Below are 19,587 nucleotides of genomic sequence, written 5' to 3'. Positions count from 1 at the left end.
AGAAATTAAAACATGGATATTCAAGGACTCAGAGTTATAAAAATCAGCGGGTTTCCAGAAAAAAACCGGTGCTATAAATGCAAATTTCATGATTCAAGGTCAACGGGAAGTACCCTATAGGTTTCTTGTCAGACAGACAGACAACAAAGTGATCCTATAAGGATTCTGTTTTTCCTTTTGAGGTACGGAACCCTAAAAAACATAATACTGCCTGCTTTCGATTTCTCAAACTGTCGACTGCTCTTGCGCAGTTATTGGTTTTCAATTTTGATATTGCACTGCAGTCGAAAATGACAGCTCTAACTGCCCATTGTTAAGATTATGTTAAAATATAACATCCAAGACTGTTATGGAATATTTACAAAGAACTAAAATATAAGTTTTAATATTAAATATATATTGTAATGATATGTGTGTTGAAATAAATGTGTTAGGAATTTTCTTGTACATACATTTCTGACGTAGAGAATTTGTATACACGAGTGTTAAATATATGTATTTTTATGTTAAATTATATATTTGTTTTTGTTAAAACTACTGTACAGTGTGTTGTGATGAATAATTTGGGATTTATTATGAAAAATAAAAAAAAATGTTAATTGTAAAATATCGTTTCATTTTATTTCATCACTTATTATGATAAACCTTACCTATTTTATTATACAGGTGTAACCCGAACGCTTGCAAAAACTAAGACAGGTTATAGTACTGATAATTACTGATAAGAACCATTAAAAAACTACAAAAAAAAATTAAAGAAATCCTGTATTTTTTGAAAGTCCACAATATATTACAAATAAAACATCTGACTGATGTTAGAGGTCGACAAACGTTCCGTAAATAGGTCACTTTGAGTCAATGCCGCGTCTTAGGTGGGACATTGACTCGAATTTTGCACGCTATACAATGCGGGTTTGAAAATTACTAAATCACTAAAACTACAAGATAAGGCAAATGATTAGTGTTAATATTCAAATGAAATTGGAACTACGATTGTATGAAACGAGTGACGGAGAGAGTCCTCTTAAAGTAATATAATAGCGCTATTTTTTTGCTAGCGTTCGTTCTGGTTACAACCTGTATTTTTACTTAAAACGGCTGAAATTTGGCTGAATAAAAGGTTTTTATTATTATTATTATTATTTTGTTGAAACTGAAAACTACAACAGTAAAGTTACGTTTAACAGTCGATACTGGAAAATTCTTAAAATTTAGCTTATAATAGAAAATAATATCCAATTAATAAAAAAAATGTACCTATATTTTAAACAAATCGATTTTTCAACGATGTTAATTTGTTTTTATATCGCATAATATCGTCCAGTTTCTTCATTGGACTAATCTTGTATCGCAGGAATTCTGAATCTGGAGGCATTTTCTGAAACCAAAAAACTAGATTTATTACAAATAGCTGATGCCCGCAGCTTCGCCCGCGTGGATTGGTCAGATCCCCTGCAGCATCAGGATTGAGGAGTTGGACTCCAAATTTTTATGAAATAATGTCGCAAAGTTCCTCTATCGATTAAAAAAAATGACGCAAATCGGTTCAGAAATCTCGGAGATTTCGGTGTACATAGGTAGAAAAACACAACTTCCTTTTTGAAAGTCGGTTAAAAAAGTAGCCTATGTTACTCCCTGGTCAATTCTCTACTTGTCTGTGAAAATTCCGTCAAAATCGGTTCAGCCGTTCCCAAGATTAGCCTTTTCAAACAGACAGACAGACAGACAGACAAAAATTTTAAAAACGTGTGATTCAGTTATAGTATCGTTCAAATAACCATATGACCTTAATATGCGGTAGTTATTTCGAAATTACAGACAGACACTCCAATTTTATTTATTAGTATAGAAGTATAGATAAAAAAACCGTACTTAAATAGCTTGTGCTTGAATGGGTAGGTATGACAATCGTTTTTAGGATTCTAACGGGATCCCAAGGGTGTCTTTCCACCAGAGATATGCTATGAAGCTATGCTGCGAAGATGTGAAATCTACGCTACGAAAATATGTGACCGTTTCCACCAATACTAAGCTATGTAGCTGTGCGAGGAGGATGCGCCGCCGCAAAGTAGCTGCGCGAGAAAGATGCGCATGCTGTAGGTATTCTGCTCTGCACCATTGTCGACGGCCCATAGCAGGCATCCATAGCACGCAGCCATAGCACGCATCCTTCCATATAAAAACATATCTTAGTTGAATCCGTTTCCACCAGTGCAGTGCTAAGCTATGTGCACCAATGAATATGATTGGTGGATATCAAACGCGTCCATAGCAACGTAGCATAGCACATCTCTGGTGGAAAAGCAGCCTAATACTAAGCCTGCGCTGTCCGTCCATCCGTCTGTCTGTCAAATGGCTGTATCTGGTAAACTGTTATAGATACAGAATTGAAATTTTCACAGAATGTGTATTTAATTGCTATAACAACAAATATCTAATAGAAATTTCAAAATGGCTGCCATGAAAATTAAAAAGTGTTAATTCTTGCACGATGTGCGAGATCGATTCGCACTTGACCGATTTTAAGCGATTGTCGTCCTTTAGTAGCCTCGTCGTATATTATCCTTCGTAGCCTATCGACACCCGTGCTCAGTAGTGAACCGGCGATGCCTTCATCACCAAGATGGTGACCAGCTAAAGTCACTTTTTGTTGGAGTATACCCGACTAATTTTGACCCATTCAGGGTCCTTATTCAATGGGCAGCTGTAGACAGCGACCAGTAGACTGCGAGCCATGCAGCCATGAAAAGAACGCTGAGCTCTCCCGACGCTTTCTGCAGATATAGCCCGGGTTCGATTCCCGGTTGGGTGCATTACCTCAGCGTTCCTCATGTCATATCTGTCGTCGCTCCGTTTCTCCGGCCTACGCGGCTCCACGTCTCTGTCTTCCTCACCCTCAGAACTGTCACCATGAGTTCCTAACTATGACCGAACCATTCTCATTTCGAGAGGAGACCCGAAAGAGAAACATCACGAGGCAACCAGCATGCTTGAGAGCTCTCCATAATGTTCTCAAAGGTTTGTGAAGACTGCCAACCCGCACTTGGCCAGCGTGCTGGACATTGGCTAAGCCCTTCTCATTTCGAGAGGACACCGGTCCTCAGTAGTGAGCCGGCGATGCCTTCATCACGAAGATGATGACCAGCTAGTCACTTTTTATTGGAGTATACCCGACTAATTTTGACCCATTCAGGGTCCTTATTCAATGGGCAGCTGTAGACAGCGACCAGTAGACTGCGAGCCATGCAGCCATGAAAGGAACGCTGAGCTCTCCCGACGCTTCCTGCAGATGTAGCCCGGGTTCGATTCCCGGTGGGGTGCATTACCTCAGCGTTCCTCCTGTCATATCTGTCGTCGCTCCGTTTCTCCGGCCTACGCGGCTCAACGTCTCTGTCTTCCTCACCCTCAGAACTGTCACCATGAGTGCCTGATTGCTTCTGGATCACTATACAACTGAAAAAAAATTGGTTGTCTGTAAAGTCGGTTTACTACCGATAGTTGAACGTGACAACAAAGGCCGATTGTGCTTCTTTGTCGCTCGTTCCGCGCTCTCGCTTGCACTTCAAGCCTTACATGGAACGCCTCAGAGCAAGGTAACGCCGCATGAGTCATGTTTTTTCGTGCGTGCAGCTGGCTCTATCGAATAATAAGACGTTGTCACGTCAAAAACAAGTGTTAATTAAAAAATTATAACACCCCCGATAAGTGAAGGTTACAGTAACTAGAAAAGAGCTGATAACTTTCAAACGGCTGAACCGATTTTCTTGGATTGTAGCTAAGAACACTCTCGATCAAGCCAGCTTTCAAACAAAAAAACAAAATTAAAATCGGTTCATTAGTTTAGGAGCTACAATGCCACAGACAAATACACAGATACACACGTCAAACTTATAACACCCCTCTTTTTGGGTCGGGGGTCAAAAAGTTGAAAATTAAAACCCGACTGCGATCGTCTTAATAAACGCTCAAATATTATAGTATAAAATTGTTTTTCTGTCGCTTGGTATATTTTAATGTTGTAGTACATTTATATTCACGAGCTCAAAATTTTCTCCTCTTTCATTTGACACCCCACTCGATACAATAACAAAAAAATTTTTTTGGAGACCCCCACTTTATTTCATGTAACATCCGTTAGGTCAATTTTGTCCGTATAAAATGTAGCCGATGTCACCCGGACCTTTACGACGAATCTTAACACCTCATTCATCATAATCGGCGCAGTAGTTTTTTTTTTAATGTATGTTTTGCTGGCAACCCTCCGACATGGTTATCGGAGACTTTGTATAGCTTAACATGGCTTTTTTTTTAACTTGTTCTGTTCCGATTGTCATGAAACAGGTTTTTTTTTGTACTGTGATCATGATTTCTATGCTAAAGCCTTAGTTTTTTACTTTATTCTATTAAGCTGCTATTTATATGCATATGTAACATATTATTCCATTAATATATTATATACATAATTTCTTACGTATTCTACTTATTTATCTATTTATCTTATTTTAATTTTACAATAGTTATGGGCTCTAATATTAATTAGCTACTATGTTGTCTTATTTCTATCTAATGTTTTATTTACTACACATGTACAAAATTTTAAAAACCTTTTTCTTACTTTACTGTTCATAATAATTTCAGGGATCGACTGCAGAGTTAAATTTACTTTTATTATTTGCCTAAACAGCCGTGGCGCCTAAACAGTAGTTTAGGCGCCACGGTGGAAAACACAGAATCTGGATACAAACATACATACATAGACTGCTAAAATCACCCTTCCTTTTGATTTTGCCGCAGTCGGGTAAAAATATACACAAGTGACGAGAATGATGATTCCTAGTGCTTACTAGTTACTAGTCAAATCAACTTATCAAATGACATACGCTCGCTTAGTATTAGGAACTTGGATATTATAAGTGATACAATATTGATAGTGATGTAAGGAATTGATAAGTGTATAATATATATATATATATGACACTTTATCAAAAATAAAACAACTGTAAACTTGAATAACACTTCCACAGTGGCTGTATGCCTCTTAAAAGTTAAATGTAGTAACATTGATATATATCTCCAACACATCTCACACTTTAGCGCGAGGTGTGAAACATGTGCTGCCATCTAGTTCGCGAACATGTACTAACTTTTAGTTGGTGAATTTTGCTCTTCTGAGACTTGGGTGCGTTTGGTGCCCTCGTAGCTTTAGTTTTATGTTAAGGGTGTTAAGTTGCATGAGACCGGTCTGCCCGCGAAATTCAAATTTTATTTGGTTTTTCGCAACTTGTAAACTAATACGACAAAGTAGGCTTATGGTATTTTAACTCCGACAATGGCAGTGTCACCCCCACAGGTTTATATAAGAATCTTTACTTGAAAGGGTCCAGTTTAAGAAATTAGCTCTAGTATCGACTAATTTGTGTGTATCATTATTTTGACTAATTTCTTAAACTGAATACTTTCAGTTAATGTTAGTGTTTAGTTTAAGAAATTAGTCAAAATAATGAGTTTGACATGATTTACTCACAAAGTAGTGGTTACTATAACTAATTTCTTAAACTGGATCGCTTTCAAGTAATGATTTTTATAATCCTGTGAAGATGATACTGCCATTCTCGGACTTAGAATGCCATAACACTACTTTGTCGTATTAGTTTATAAATTGCGTAAAACCCAAATTAATTTTGAATTTCGCTGTCAGACCCGTCTCATGCACCTTAACTTATTCAACACATCATTGTTCGACAATCAAAAAGTGTACCTACATAGTACCCAATTAAGAGCCTCGATAGCTCAACGGTCGAGAAGCGGACTGAATTCCGGAAGGTCGGCGGTTCAAACCCCACCCGTTGCACTATTGACGTACCCACTCTTGGTACCCACGCTTAGTTGGAGGGGAAAGGGGAGTATTAGTCATGATTAGCATGGCTAATATTCTTTAAAAAAAATTAAATAAATGACTTTGACCCTGACTTTGAATTTACGTACCGTTTTTGTCGTGATAAAGACGAAACAAGAAAAATATGTTGAAGTAGCACGATGATCAATACGGACATTACTTTGAAACGACCCATTTTGATGTGGTTTATCATAACCATTAGCTACGTTTTATATACTGACTAGTATCTCCTAGTAAGTATACAGGGAGGGTTGAACATGTTTCGTTATCTAACTTTAGTTTCGAATGGTTATGCGGGTATTATTATGTCAAAAACCTTTTTGTTTTTATTTTTTTGCGTACTTTTATTAGAGTTCTGTACCTCATAAGGAAAAAAAGGAACTCTACGGTCACTTTGTTGTCTGTCTGTCCGTCAGTCGTCTGTCGTGTGTCTCAAGAAAAGCTATGGGGTATTTCCCGTTGACCTAGAATCATGAAATTAGGCAGGTAGGTAGGTCTTATAGCACAAGTACAGGAATAAATCTGAAAACCGCCAATTTATGGTTACATCATAAAAAAAATATTAAAATGTGTTTCAATTTTCAAAGTAAGATAACTGTACCACGTGGGGTATCATATGAAAGGGCTTTAACTGTACATTCTAAAACAGATATTTATTTTTATGTATAATAGTTTTCGATTTATTGTGCAAAATGTTGGAAAAAATACCCCAGTACGGAACCCTCAGTGCGCGAGAGATTTTTTATTCAATATTCGGCTGAAAACCATCAGTTTACATATTATTATGTTTAAATTTGAAGTAATTACGTTCAGTTTAGAAGTTATAAGGCTCGGACAGATGGACGGACGGATGGACAAGTGCAAATTCACTAAAGTAGACTCAGGGACCTTGCTTCGGTTGATCGAAAATGGCAGATCCAAAATGAGTGCAAAAAATACATTAAGACGGTTCATCTTATAATGGTTAGTTTGTTAATGAATCTTTAATTCAATAGGTCAAGGGGCAAATGGGTTGTCAACGCCCATAGATAAGACTCGGATAATAACGTTGCAACTCCAGAATTTAACTTTCTGATTATTTAGGTTTTTAGGGTTCCGTACCAGAATGGTAAAAATGGAACCCTTAGGCCTAATTCGCACGAGAGCTTTTTAACGTCCGTTAAAAAAGCGTTCAAATAGAACAAATATATTCCCAAGTATCTTTACAACGCTTTTTAACGCGTTTATATTGTCAGCGCAACGCCGGGTTTTAACGCAACGCTTTTTTAACGCTCGTGCGAATTAGGGCTAATGGTGCTACTTTTTCCGTCCGTCCGTCTGTCTGTCACAGTCGATTATTTCAGTAACTATTGAAGCTATCGACTTGAAATTTGGAATAATTTGTATACAATAGTGGCCTAACATAGGCTTGGATTCGATATAGGTCTCGGATTTGCAAAAATATAGTGTAATCTCTCATGACGCATAAGGCCATGTATTTTAAGTAGTGCAAAATATCTTGTGAATAGAAATCACACTAATCACACTAATCACATCACACTATCACACTAATATTATAAAGGTGAAAGTTTGTGTGTATGTGTGTGTGTGTGTATGTTTGTTACTCCTTCACGCAAAAACCACTGGACGGATTTGGCTGAAATTCGGAATGAAGGTAGATAAAACCCTGGATTAGCACATAGGCTACATCTTAACCCGGAAAATCAAAGAGTTCCCATGGGATTTCGAAAAACTTAAATCCACGCGGACGAAGTCGCGGTTGTCAGCTAGTGTAACATAAATGCGAGTGGCATACTGGAGTGCCTAACCATGCTGCCACAACGATAAATCAACATTATTTAGCGCTTTCAAAATTTCCGTGGAAACTTAATTTTTCGGGATAAATAATTGCCTATCTCTGTCTCTGGGTTAAAGCTATCACAGTACAAAATTCGTTAAAATCTGTTAAGCAGATGATCTGTAAAATGGTAAAGACAAACCGACACACTTTCACATTCATAATAATAAAATCGTTTTTTTTTTAAAATTTCTGACAATTTTGGAGTTGCAACCTATTTACGTTCAGCTTTCTTATAGTGCGAACCGCAATCATTCATACGGTTCTCGCACGAGAAATGGTTTGTCTTGCGCGTAAACTTAACATTGTGTGATTAATACAAAAATCAAGTGAGTATTTTCTGTTTACTACAGAAAAATAGTTAAAAGTCGATTTTATAGTAGTGAAATAATAAATTTTAATTAGATACTCATATTCTAGTGTTTTAAACCCGTCTTATATAATATTTTCGGCGTGGGTGCACGAGATAATTCTGATATTTCTTTTACGTGTCAGCTTTAGTGTTTTGACCTTAGATTTTGTACAATACCTAATTTAATCGCGAGTTTAAATTTCTTAGACACTTTTTTCTTGGTTTTTTTAATAACAATTTAGCATTATTTTACTATTACATTCAAATCACGTTTCGTTAAAAATGGAACAAAATTAGAAACCTAACAGACTGTTCTTCTGAAAAAGAGAGTGTTTGATAGCAACAACTAATTTTAATAATTTTGGAGTTGCATTGCATTTGGTCGCAGCTATTTAGTAGTGCAAGTTCAGTTATGCTTAGTAAACGAAAAAATATGGTGGTTTAATGGTTTTTTAACCCCCGACCCAAAAAGAGGGGTGTTATAAGTTTGACGTGTGTATCTATCTGTGGCATCGTGACTTTCAAACAGCTGAACCGATTTTCTTGGATTATAGCTAAGAACACTCTCGATCAAGCCACCTTTCAAACAAAAAAAACTAAATTAAAAACGGTTCATTAGTTTAGGAGCTACGATGCCAGGTCAGATACACACGTCGAACACCCCTCTTTTTGGGACGGGGGTTAAAAAGACGAAATATCGCAAGGAAAAATGTTTAGTAAATTCTTAATAATTACTTCTGTTTGGTATTTACTTCTTAGTTAGTACAAATATTTGCCAAATGATTTGTCATTGTGTTTGTTCAAACATTGTTTATTTTTGCTTACAGATAATGAACGGAATGGCTCTTAATTGTTGTTTTCTTTTATTGACCGGTGAGTAACTTTGATTTTTACCCGACTACGGCAAAGCCAAAAGGAAGGGTTATGATTTTAGCAGTCTATGTATGTATGTAGATTTGTATTTATGTGTTCCACAGTAGCGGCTAATCTACTGAGCCGGTTTTGATGAATGAGGTCATTCATGCGAAAAAAATGCGAAAGTCTGTCTGTTACCTTTTCATGGCTCAACAATTTAACCGTTTCTGACGAAAGGTACAGGGTTAGCTTATATCCTGGCGACGGATATAGGCTTATTCGTATAACTTTAGCATTTCTCTTTAAACATGAAAAATACCTAAACTAAACAACCAGACCTACTTTCGCATCACATACTTTTCACTAAGGACAAACTAGGGCCTCGCAAGACCTGCTGCCCGGAGCCTCGCAATGGGTAAGACCGCCTCTGTCTGTGTATCTGTCTGTGGCATCGTAGCTGATAAACTAATGAACCGATTTTAATTAAGTTTTTTTTTGTTTGAACGGTGGTTTGATCGAGAGTGTTCTTAGCTATAATCCAAGAAAATCGGTTCAGCCGTTTGAAAGTTATCAGCTCTTTTCTAGTTACTGTATCCTTCGCTTTTCGGGGGTGTTATAAATTTTTAATTTACACTTGTGTCAATAAATTTTTAGGTATCACGACGATTACTTCAGCTGGAATCCAGAACTTGTTTCCAGAAATAAAGCAGTACAGTTATGTGGTTAAAAGCAATGTTTCCACTGGATCATTTGACGGAGTCTCCTACTGGAGTATGGAGGGGAGACTACTCGTTGTTGTGTACGATAACTTTACAAGGGTCCGACTCAAGCTTGACGATTTGGAGGTACTGAAAAGCTTTTTTTTTTTAATTTTTCAAAGTCAAAATTCATTTATTCAAAGTAGGTACAGTTGTACTCCTTTTGATGGTCCATTTTTTTTTTTTAATAGAATATTAGGCATGTTAAATGACTAATATTCCCCTTTCCTCTCCAACTAAGCGTCAGGCTTGTGCTAGGAGTAGGTACGACAATAGTGCAACGGGCGGGGTTTGAACCGTCGACCTTTCGGTTTTCAGCCCACTCCTTTACTGGTTGAGCTATTGAGGCTCTAATTGTTAAATTTGTACGATATAGTGGTGATAATTAATTACGTAACTTAAAACTAAAGCTACGAGGGTTCCAAACGCGCCCAAGTCTGAGAGGAGCCCACAACAAACTCAGCCGGGTATTCTTTTTTTATTATTATCACCACTTTATATTAATATGGGTACCTATATACCTTCAAGTCAAGAGAGAATAGGCATCTTCTAAGCAAACGCGCTCCATCTTAGGCCGCATCATCACTTACCAGCAAGTCTGATTGCAGTCGAGCGCTGGTCCATAAATTTAGTTATTTAGCAAGTCAGTCAATTAATTAGCAAAACAGTAGGTAAGTGGGTCGGTTTTTACAAATAAAACTAAAAATAACTTTGGTTACATTTCAGACCTCAACATTCAGCCATAACTCAGGTTACTCGTCATATCAATCAGCAGAGGCAGCAAATTATCTAAAACTACCTTGGGAGTTGGAGTACAAAGTAAGATTTTTTTTAATTTTCGAACTGAGAACCATTTATTACCCATACATCCTGTCGCAAAATACCAGCAGGGTGGTAACTAGTCACTATGGAAGCCTTCCACCAGACTGTGTTCGCAATGTATTGCAAATCGAACATCTGACTGAGGCTAGAGGTCAAGAAACGTTGCATAGATAGGTGCCACGAGGTCAATATCACGTAGAAGACGGGGCATTGACCCCGAGTTTTGCACGCTGTACATTGCGGGTTTAAAAATACTAAATCACTAAAACACAAGTATAAGGCAAATGGTTATTGTTCAAAATTTTTGTAAGCGTTTTAATTAGATCCTGTACGTAAATTAGTAAATTAATATACTATATTACTATGTAATATTATAAATGCGAAAGTATGTCTGTCTGTCTGTCTGTCTGTATGCTACCTTTTCACGGCCTAACAGTTTTATCGATTCTGACGAAATTTGGTACAGGGTTAGCTTATATCTCGGGGATATAGGCTATTTTTATCCCGGAAAATCAAAGAGTTCTCACGGGATTCCCAAAATCCCATCCGCTTAACCGAATTGTATGAAATTTGGTACCGAGGTAGCTTGCGTCCCTGTAATTGAAAGAGGCAATTTATTATCCCGGGAAAGCAAACAGTTTCCACGGGATAAAAACCTAAATCCATGCGGACGAAGTCGCGGGCATCCTCTAGTATACTATACTTGAATGTTTTTTGGATGGATTGGATATTTTCCAGGAGGATGGTCTAATAACCATGATGTACATAGGCGAAGAGCCGGTATGGTCGAGTAACATGAAGAGAGGCATATCTGCTAACTTCCAACTAAAAAGCGGCGCAAATGGTGCTTATGCTGAAGAGGTATACACACTCTTTAGTTATTCAATTAATTTTTAACCCCCGACCCAAAAAGGGGGGTGTTATAAGTTTGACGTGTGTATCTGTGTATCTGTCTGTGACATCGTAGCTCCTAAACTAATGAACCGATTTTAATTTAGTTTTTTTTTGTTTGAAAGGTGGCTTGATCGAGAGTGTTCTTAGCTGTAATCCAAGAAAATCGGTTTAGCCGTTTGAAAGTTATCAGCTCTTTTCTAGTTACTGTACAATCTTCACTTGTTGTGGGTGTTATAAATTTTTTATTAAATATCTTAACTTTAACGGTGAAGGGAAGTATCGTAATGAATTCTGCATGCCTGTGAGTTTTCCGTGATGCTCTTGAAACTGTGAAAAGTCTGCCAATCCGCACTTGTCCAGCACGGTGGACTGTTGTCAAACCCTTTTCATTCGAAGAGGAGACGGTACTCAGTAGTGAGCTGGCAATGGGTTGGGTAGAAGATATAGGGGTTATGTTTTTTGAATTTTGTCACTTTTACAGCCTTGTCTATACAACAATTATTGTGAAACCAAATACGTGGTACAAGGGAACACTGTCAGGAAATATCTAGCGTCGGTTGATCGGTACCACAAGATCTTCCCAGACATGTGGAGCTCCGTGCCTTGGATGATGAACGACCATCGTTACACGGTAAGGAATTCATCATCATCATCATCATCAGCCTGTGGACGTCCACTGTTGGACATAGGCCTTCCCTAAAGAGCGCCACCACACCCGGTCCTCAGCCTTCCTCATCCAGCCACTTCCCGGCAGCCGCTTAATATCATCGGTACATCGTGCTGGAGGGCGTCCCACACTACGCTTGCTTAAACGCGGTCTCCACTCAAGGACTCTCCGGAAGTAAGACGGACAGAGTAAGGAATTACTGAGTATGATTTTACTGTGACACCAAATATGTGGTATACGGGAACACAATTAGGAAATATCTAGCGTCTGTCGACCGGTACCACAAGATCTTCCCAGATATGTGGAGCTCCGTGCCTTGGATGATGAACGACCATCGTTACACGGTAAGGAATTACTGAGTAAAATTTTACTGTGACACCAAATATGTGGTATACGGGAATACAATCAGGAAATATCTAACGTCGGTGGACCGGTACCACAAGATCTTCCCAGACATGTGGAGCTCTGTGCCTTGGATGATGAACGACCATCGTTACACAGTAAGGAATTACTGATTATGATTTTCCTGTGACACCAAATATGTGGTATACGGGAACACAATCAGGAAATATCTAGCGTATATTGACCGGTACCACAAGATCTTCCCAGATATGTGGAGCTCCGTGCCTTGGATGATGAACGACCATCGTTACACGGTAAGGAATTACTGAGTATGATTTTACTGTGAGACCAAATACGTGGTACAAGGGAACGCAATCAGGAAGTATTTAGCGTTGGTGGACCGGTACCACAAAATCTTCCCAGATATGTGGAGCTCCGTGCCTTGGATGATGAACGACCATCGTTACACGGTAAGGAATTACTGAGTATGATTTTACTGTGAGCCCAAATACGTGGTACAAGGGAACGCAATCAGGAAGTATTTAGCGTTGGTGGACCGGTACCACAAAATCTTCCCAGATATGTGGAGCTCCGTGCCTTGGATGATGAACGACCATCGTTACACGGTAAGGAATTACTGAGTATGATTTTGCTGTGAGCCCAAATACGTGGTACAAGGGAACGCAATCAGGAAGTATTTAGCGTTGGTGGACCGGTACCACAAAATCTTCCCAGATATGTGGAGCTCCGTGCCTTGGATGATGAACGACCATCGTTACACGGTAAGGAATTACTGAGTAAAATTTTACTGTGACACCAAATATGTGGTATACGGGAATACAATCAGGAAATATCTAACGTCGGTGGACCGGTACCACAAGATCTTCCCAGACATGTGGAGCTCCGTGCCTTGGATGATGAACGACCATCGTTACACAGTAAGGAATTACTGATTATGATTTTCCTGTGACACCAAATATGTGGTATACGGGAACACAATCAGGAAATATCTAGCGTATATTGACCGGTACCACAAGATCTTCCCAGATATGTGGAGCTCCGTGCCTTGGATGATGAACGACCATCGTTACACGGTAAGGAATTACTGAGTATGATTTTACTGTGAGACCAAATACGTGGTACAAGGGAACGCAATCAGGAAGTATTTAGCGTTGGTGGACCGGTACCACAAGATCTTCCCAGACATGTGGAACTCGGAGCCTTAGATGATGAAAAACCACACGGTAAGGAATTATTGATTTTGATTTTGGAGGTTTTTTAAAATATGTTCCTCCCTTTTTTCCTCCGACATGGTGATCGGATATTCTTCTGGGTCGGTTTTTTTCGATTGCCTTTCTTTTTGCTTTGAATAAATTGGTGCTGCTACACATGAGTGCAGTGCGTTTTTTGAAGTTAACTAACTAATTATGAATGAAGTTGAGTTTTTTTATATTATATATTTTTAGTATTTGTATTTGGTTTTGATATGGTGTTGGTGAATTTTAATTGGACAGTTTCTCATTTACCTATTTCAGTTCCAGTAGGTAACCAAAGTTATTCCTGTTTTTGAAATAGTTATAGATGGAATTAAACTAGCTGTTGCTTTTTGTTTCAGCTGGAAAGTGTTACCACAGCCGAGCGAGTGTACGAGCTAAGCGATAAAGGCCTGAGCAGTATGACCATGAACGGAGCATTTCGGTACAGGACCAATGGGCATGTTCTTTCTGTGAGGACTGAGTAAGTTTTTTTATTATAGTTACAATAATTTTAACACGAGGTCTACCAACGTAGTTTGATAACTATAGTGTGATGATCACAATCGCCTCTGATTGGTTGACGCTCTATTACTATTGACTATCGAATGTACAGTTGCAGTAAAAAAAGTATTCGTAGGCGGAGGAAAAATGGCGGGAGATTCTGAATTTGATTTTGAAAGAAAAGTGAAGATTATTAAGATAAGGTAAGATAAATTTTATTTGACCCAACAACAAACAACTTATCATGCTTTTCATATACTTATGGAATAAAATCTGTTCCCATAAGTTGGGGTTATTTTTAATTAAGGTTTGCTAGAAGAAACTTTAAAAAGACCTGCCTGAAATAATATTATTCATAATGACATCGTAACTTTGAAATAAACCATTCACACTCCTATATAAAAGAACTAGCCACTGAATTGGCAGTGTGCAGGCCACGTCTGCCACAGAACTGATGGCCGCTGGGGCAGACGTGTTCTTGAGTGGAGACCGCGTATCAGCAAGCGCAGAGTGGGACGACCTCCAACCCGCTGGACTGACAATCTTAAGAGGATAGCGGGAAGTAGGTGGATGAGGAAGGTGGAAGATCGTGTGGTGGCGCGCTCTTGGGGAGGCCTATGTCCAGCAGTGGACGCAAACAGGCTGATTGATTGACTCCTATATGCCATCTTTTCAGGTTATCCCTGTACTACGAATCGGATCTCCCACCGGTAACCGTCGAGAAACTCAACGTTTCAGAAACCAGTTTGGAATACGTACCAGGGAGCTACGAGGACTGGACCAATGGCATACGACAGATCTCTCAGAGCGAACTAAAGAATAAAACGTATGAGGTAAGGAATCACCTTTGTTGCATATTTTTCCGGAAGTCATTTTTAAGCTTGGTGACCCCTTTCCATTGATTGATTTTCCCACATAAATGATTCTATTAGCAGTACAAGATTTCATAGGATTAAGATGTTAGTGGTAAGAACCAGGGCCGTTTCTGAGGTGTGTAGGAAACAAAAATGCTTTTGGATCTTCAGATGTTTTCAAAAGGTTTGCTTTATTTTCAGATTCTTCTCAAAATTGCAAGAAAAGGTATTGATGCAGACAATATTGTGAGAAACGCAAGTCTCATTCACAGCTTGGATTTCGTTGATCTTCTAAAGTAAGTTTTACTTAGACTGGACGCCAATTGCAAAAATTTCATCAATTTTCAAACCCAAGATGGTGGACTTATATTTTTTTAAATCTGGAATTTCATGAATAGAATTTAACATTATTTTGTTCAGAATATTATATTAATTTACTTCAATAAAACATACCCAGATGTCTTATTCGGTATAAAGAACGCAGTTCAACGCGAACCAACTATCAAGTGTACTTATGCACATTTAATTTAAATTTCATTTTTTTTCCAGCACAATATCACATTTATCGTACGAATCTCTGGTGAAACTCTTCGGAGGTCTAGTACTAGGCACTAGTTATGACCTAGAAACTGCAAGGAACATTTTCCTAGAAGTGCTGCCACATGCTCGAAGCGACGATTGTGTCAGGCTGATTAGATACCTCGTCGTCGAAGAACGGGTATGGTAATAAGTAAAAGGCGTCCCGCAGAGTTGACATTTTGGGCCAATTTTATTTCATGTTTATATTAATGATATTAAGTATATTTTATAACGAAAATGATTTAGTATGGGGATATAATAATATTGTGCTTTATCATAATTATCTATATGTCATCAAATAATTTTTTAAATTAATTTAAGAAACCAAAATAACACTTAATAGGCACCTAATTAACAATTTCTAATTCTTCATGTGTTATCACTCATTATTTTTTAAATGTTCTTATGTGGTGTTCATGAATTTTAAAGTGTTCTCAAAATTTAAGAGTTTCTTAATAAGTTGGAATTAGCTAGGAGTATATTGATTCCGTTTGGAGACGTTTATTTTTCATAAAGGACATATCTTCTTGCGTCGTTTCCTCAATTTTGAGGATCGTGGCTCCCCTTTGATGCAATCTTTGCTACGATGTTCTTCCATTGCTCTCTGTTTCTCGCCTCGTGGATTGCATCACAGATGGGTGTGTTGACCGCTTGTTTTATTTGGTCTGACCAACGTCTCGGGCTACGTCCGCGGGGTCTATTTCCTTTGATCTTACCAGTGATCATTTTTCTTAAAGAACACATACATAGATTAGAAATAATAATTGTTCATTGTAATCGCTGAGCCTCAAACATAACTTAAGTTGCAATGATGACATTGAAACATTTTAGGAAAAAATAGAAGATGTCACTCTACTATCCCTCATTCGGAAACTGCCTTTTAACGTGGACGTCAAAAGCCAAGGCCTCCTCGAGGAGTTGGAGACGTTCAGCAAGCTGAGCATGGACTTCTCCCAAGACATCCGGCACGCTGGGATATTGACGTTTGCGATACTGGTGTCAAAGGTGTATGGAGTCAAGAGAGACTACTTTGACAACATTGTTGTGAAGTACTTTAGGATGTACAGTGGTTAGTATAAAAGTCTTCACGAAGATCCGATTTCTTTTACTGTCTATATGTCTTGGCAATTGGGTTCAATCCCGGGCATGCACCTCTAAATTTTCAGTTATGTGCATTTTAAGCAATTAAATATCACTTGCTTTAACGGTGAAGGAAAACATCGTGAGGAAACCTGCATGCCTGAGAGTTCTCCGTGTACTCGAAGGTGTGTGAAGTCTACCGATCCGCATTGGGCCAGCGTGGCAGACTGTGGCGTAAACCCTTCTCACTCTGAGAAGAGACCCGTGCTCAGCAGTGCGCCGGCAATGGGTTAATCATCGTATATTTTAAAAATAAACTATGAGAACTGTAAAATTGGAAAAGCATAATTTTCTAGAAACCTGTTATCGCTGTTCGGAAATATATTAAAATTTTGAAAATATAGTTTTTTTAGTTTAGACCGTTGAAGTTTCTAGTAACTAGCATACCCACGGAACCCTAACTCATGCGTGTTCTGAGACGTACTTGATAAGCTAACATTTTAACAGCTACTCGCACACTCGCTCATAGCCCAGCGACTATCTCCACTCCACTATTTCTAGTTTTTAGCTCAACTTGTATCTGGCAAGTTTTTGATGGTCGAACAACTGTTTTAGGATAAAAACTTCTACATTTGATCCATTTTAGAAACTCTCCTAGATTTTTTAATGAATCCCATTTAATGCAATTTCTTACATTTTTAGAATGTCCCCAATATTTGGACCGCATGATATGGCTGCAAGGTCTCTGCAACCTGGGTCACTCAGCTGCATCCTATACTAGCACCATCTACAGCGACAAGACTCGAGATCGACATGAAAGACTTTGGGCTTCACTGTCCTGTAACTGGAATTATAGCGTGAGTCATTTGTAAAGAGCAACCGCCGAGTTTCTTGCATGATATGGCAGCAAGGTCTCTGCAACCTGGGCCACTCAGCTGCATCCTATACTAGCACCATCTACAGCGACAAGACTCGAGATCGACATGAAAGACTTTGGGCTTCACTGTCCTGTAACTGGAATTATAGCGTGAGTCATTTGTAAAGAGCAACCGCCGAGTTTCTTGCATGTATGGCTACAAGGTCTCTGCAACCTGGGCCACTCAGCTGCATCCTATACTAGCACCATCTACAGCGACAAGACACGAGATCGACATGAAAGACATTGGGCTTCACTGTCCTGTAACTGGAATTATAGCGTGAGTCATTTGTAAAGAGCAACCGCCGAGTTTCTTGCATGATATGGCTGCAAGGTCTCTGCAACCTGGGCCACTCAGCTGCATCCTATACTAGCACCATCTACAGCGACAAGACTCGAGATAGACATGAAAGACTTTGGGCTTCACTGTCCTGTAACTGGAATTATAGCGTGAGTCACTTGTAAAGAGCAACTGCCGAGTTTCTTGCATGATATGGCTGCAAGGTCTCTGCAACCTGGGCCACTCAGCTGCATCCTATACTAGCACCATCTACAGCGACAAGACTCGAGATCGACATGAAAGACTTTGGGCTTCACTGTCCTGTAACTGGAATTATAGCGTGAGTCATTTGTAAAGAGCAACCGCCGAGTTTCTTGCATGATATGGCTGCAAGGTCTCTGCAACCTGGGCCACTCAGCTGCATCCTATACTAGCACCATCTACAGCGACAAGACTCGAGATCGACATGAAAGACTTTGGGCTTCACTGTCCTGTAACTGGAATTATAGCGTGAGTCATTTGTAAAGAGCAACCGCCGAGTTTCTTGCATGATATGGCTGCAAGGTCTCTGCAACCTGGGCCACTCAGCTGCATCCTATACTAGCACCATCTACAGCGACAAGACTCGAGATCGACATGAAAGACTTTGGGCTTCACTGTCCTGTAACTGGAATTATAGCGTGAGTCATTTGTAAAGAGTAACCGCCGAGTTTCTTGCTGATTCGGTGAGGCGAGATATCATTGGATTCATTTATGCGATCCGCGGCATAGACGTGGCAAATACAACTTAACTTACATACATTAAAAGTATGCTCCTTATAAAAGGGCGTGGATTTGACCTTTAGCTTTCAGCAAAGTGCGGAACAAAATAATACTTATATACTTATATAATTATATATATATAATATCCTGCACGCGACTTCGTCCGCGTGGATGTAGGTTTTTGAAGATCCCGTGGGAACTGTCTGGTTATCCGGGATAAAAAGTTGTCTATGTCAATAACATGGACGCAAGCTACCTCGGTAGCCATACAAATCGGTTGAGCGGATGGGTCTTTAGGAATCCCGTGGGAACTCTTTGATTTTCCGGGATAAAAGTAGCCTATGTCCGTCCCGGGGTTATAAGCTAACAGCTTATATGCTCCGTAGCAGACAGACAGACAGACAGACACACTTTCTCATTTATAATATTAGTATGGATGTATAATGTTTGTGTGTGCAATAAAGATTTCTAAATAAATAAATATTATCAGGGAGAAGAGAAGCTACTGCCAATGCTATTGGACGAAGAAGAGCACATTCAGCTCAGGATAGCGGCACTGAACGAAATCCTGTTCAATAACTATGTGGAAGAGAGGCTGCTGTCTTTCATACATAACTTCATATCGTCTTCGAGCAGCAAGGAGTTGCAGAGGTTCTGGTATACGACCATCAAGAGTTTGGAGAATAGTGCTCACCCTAGATACACTCCTAACCTGTAAGTGTACATTTTTTCTTAAACTGCTGGCAAGTGATGATCATGGTCAACCCATTACCGGTCCACTACTGAGCACAGCTCTTCTCTCAAAATGACAAGGGTTCAGGCCATAGTTCTCGCGCTGGCCAATTTCGGATTAGCAGACTTCACTCACCTTTGAGAACTCATAGATAACTCTCAGGCATGTACGTTTCCTCACGAGTGATGTCCCAAGGAAACCAC

General features: G+C 39.1%; 2 protein-coding genes across 4 annotated transcripts in view; one reads left to right on the top strand and one right to left on the bottom strand.

The window, feature by feature from the left end:
* Nucleotides 1–1,154: 1,154 nt before the first annotated feature.
* LOC123878779 lies at nucleotides 1,155–6,064 on the bottom strand. Its single transcript, XM_045926096.1, has 3 exons — nucleotides 5,986–6,064; nucleotides 3,327–3,453; nucleotides 1,155–1,378 (listed from the first exon to the last, which is right to left on the bottom strand). The coding sequence occupies exons 1-3, from the start codon at nucleotides 6,051–6,053 to the stop codon at nucleotides 1,265–1,267; spliced, it is 309 nt and encodes a 102-aa protein (XP_045782052.1). The 5' UTR covers nucleotides 6,054–6,064; the 3' UTR covers nucleotides 1,155–1,264.
* Nucleotides 6,065–7,978: 1,914 nt separating this feature from the next.
* LOC123878769 overlaps nucleotides 7,979–19,587 on the top strand; it is a 34,366-nt gene continuing 22,757 nt past the window's right edge. The window contains exons 1-13 of one of the 3 annotated variants that reach the window (XM_045926073.1): nucleotides 7,979–8,062; nucleotides 8,913–8,958; nucleotides 9,595–9,785; nucleotides 10,425–10,517; nucleotides 11,259–11,381; nucleotides 11,896–12,045; nucleotides 14,039–14,160; nucleotides 14,857–15,013; nucleotides 15,236–15,330; nucleotides 15,584–15,752; nucleotides 16,445–16,682; nucleotides 17,396–17,550; nucleotides 19,142–19,365. In XM_045926073.1, the coding sequence (XP_045782029.1) occupies nucleotides 8,916–8,958; nucleotides 9,595–9,785; nucleotides 10,425–10,517; nucleotides 11,259–11,381; nucleotides 11,896–12,045; nucleotides 14,039–14,160; nucleotides 14,857–15,013; nucleotides 15,236–15,330; nucleotides 15,584–15,752; nucleotides 16,445–16,682; nucleotides 17,396–17,550; nucleotides 19,142–19,365 (1,760 nt within the window). In that variant the 5' untranslated portion in view covers nucleotides 7,979–8,062; nucleotides 8,913–8,915. Of the gene's footprint in view, nucleotides 8,063–8,912; nucleotides 8,959–9,594; nucleotides 9,786–10,424; nucleotides 10,518–11,258; nucleotides 11,382–11,895; nucleotides 12,046–13,263; nucleotides 13,362–13,405; nucleotides 13,518–14,038; nucleotides 14,161–14,856; nucleotides 15,014–15,235; nucleotides 15,331–15,583; nucleotides 15,753–16,444; nucleotides 16,683–17,395; nucleotides 17,551–19,141; nucleotides 19,366–19,587 lie in introns of those variants that run through there. The other 2 variants (XM_045926075.1, XM_045926074.1) reach the window with 2 other exon arrangements.

Source organism: Maniola jurtina, chromosome 26 (assembly GCF_905333055.1).
Source record: "Maniola jurtina chromosome 26, ilManJurt1.1, whole genome shotgun sequence".
Taxonomy (NCBI): domain Eukaryota; kingdom Metazoa; phylum Arthropoda; class Insecta; order Lepidoptera; family Nymphalidae; genus Maniola; species Maniola jurtina.
This window is presented reverse-complemented; position numbering and strand designations above follow the sequence as displayed.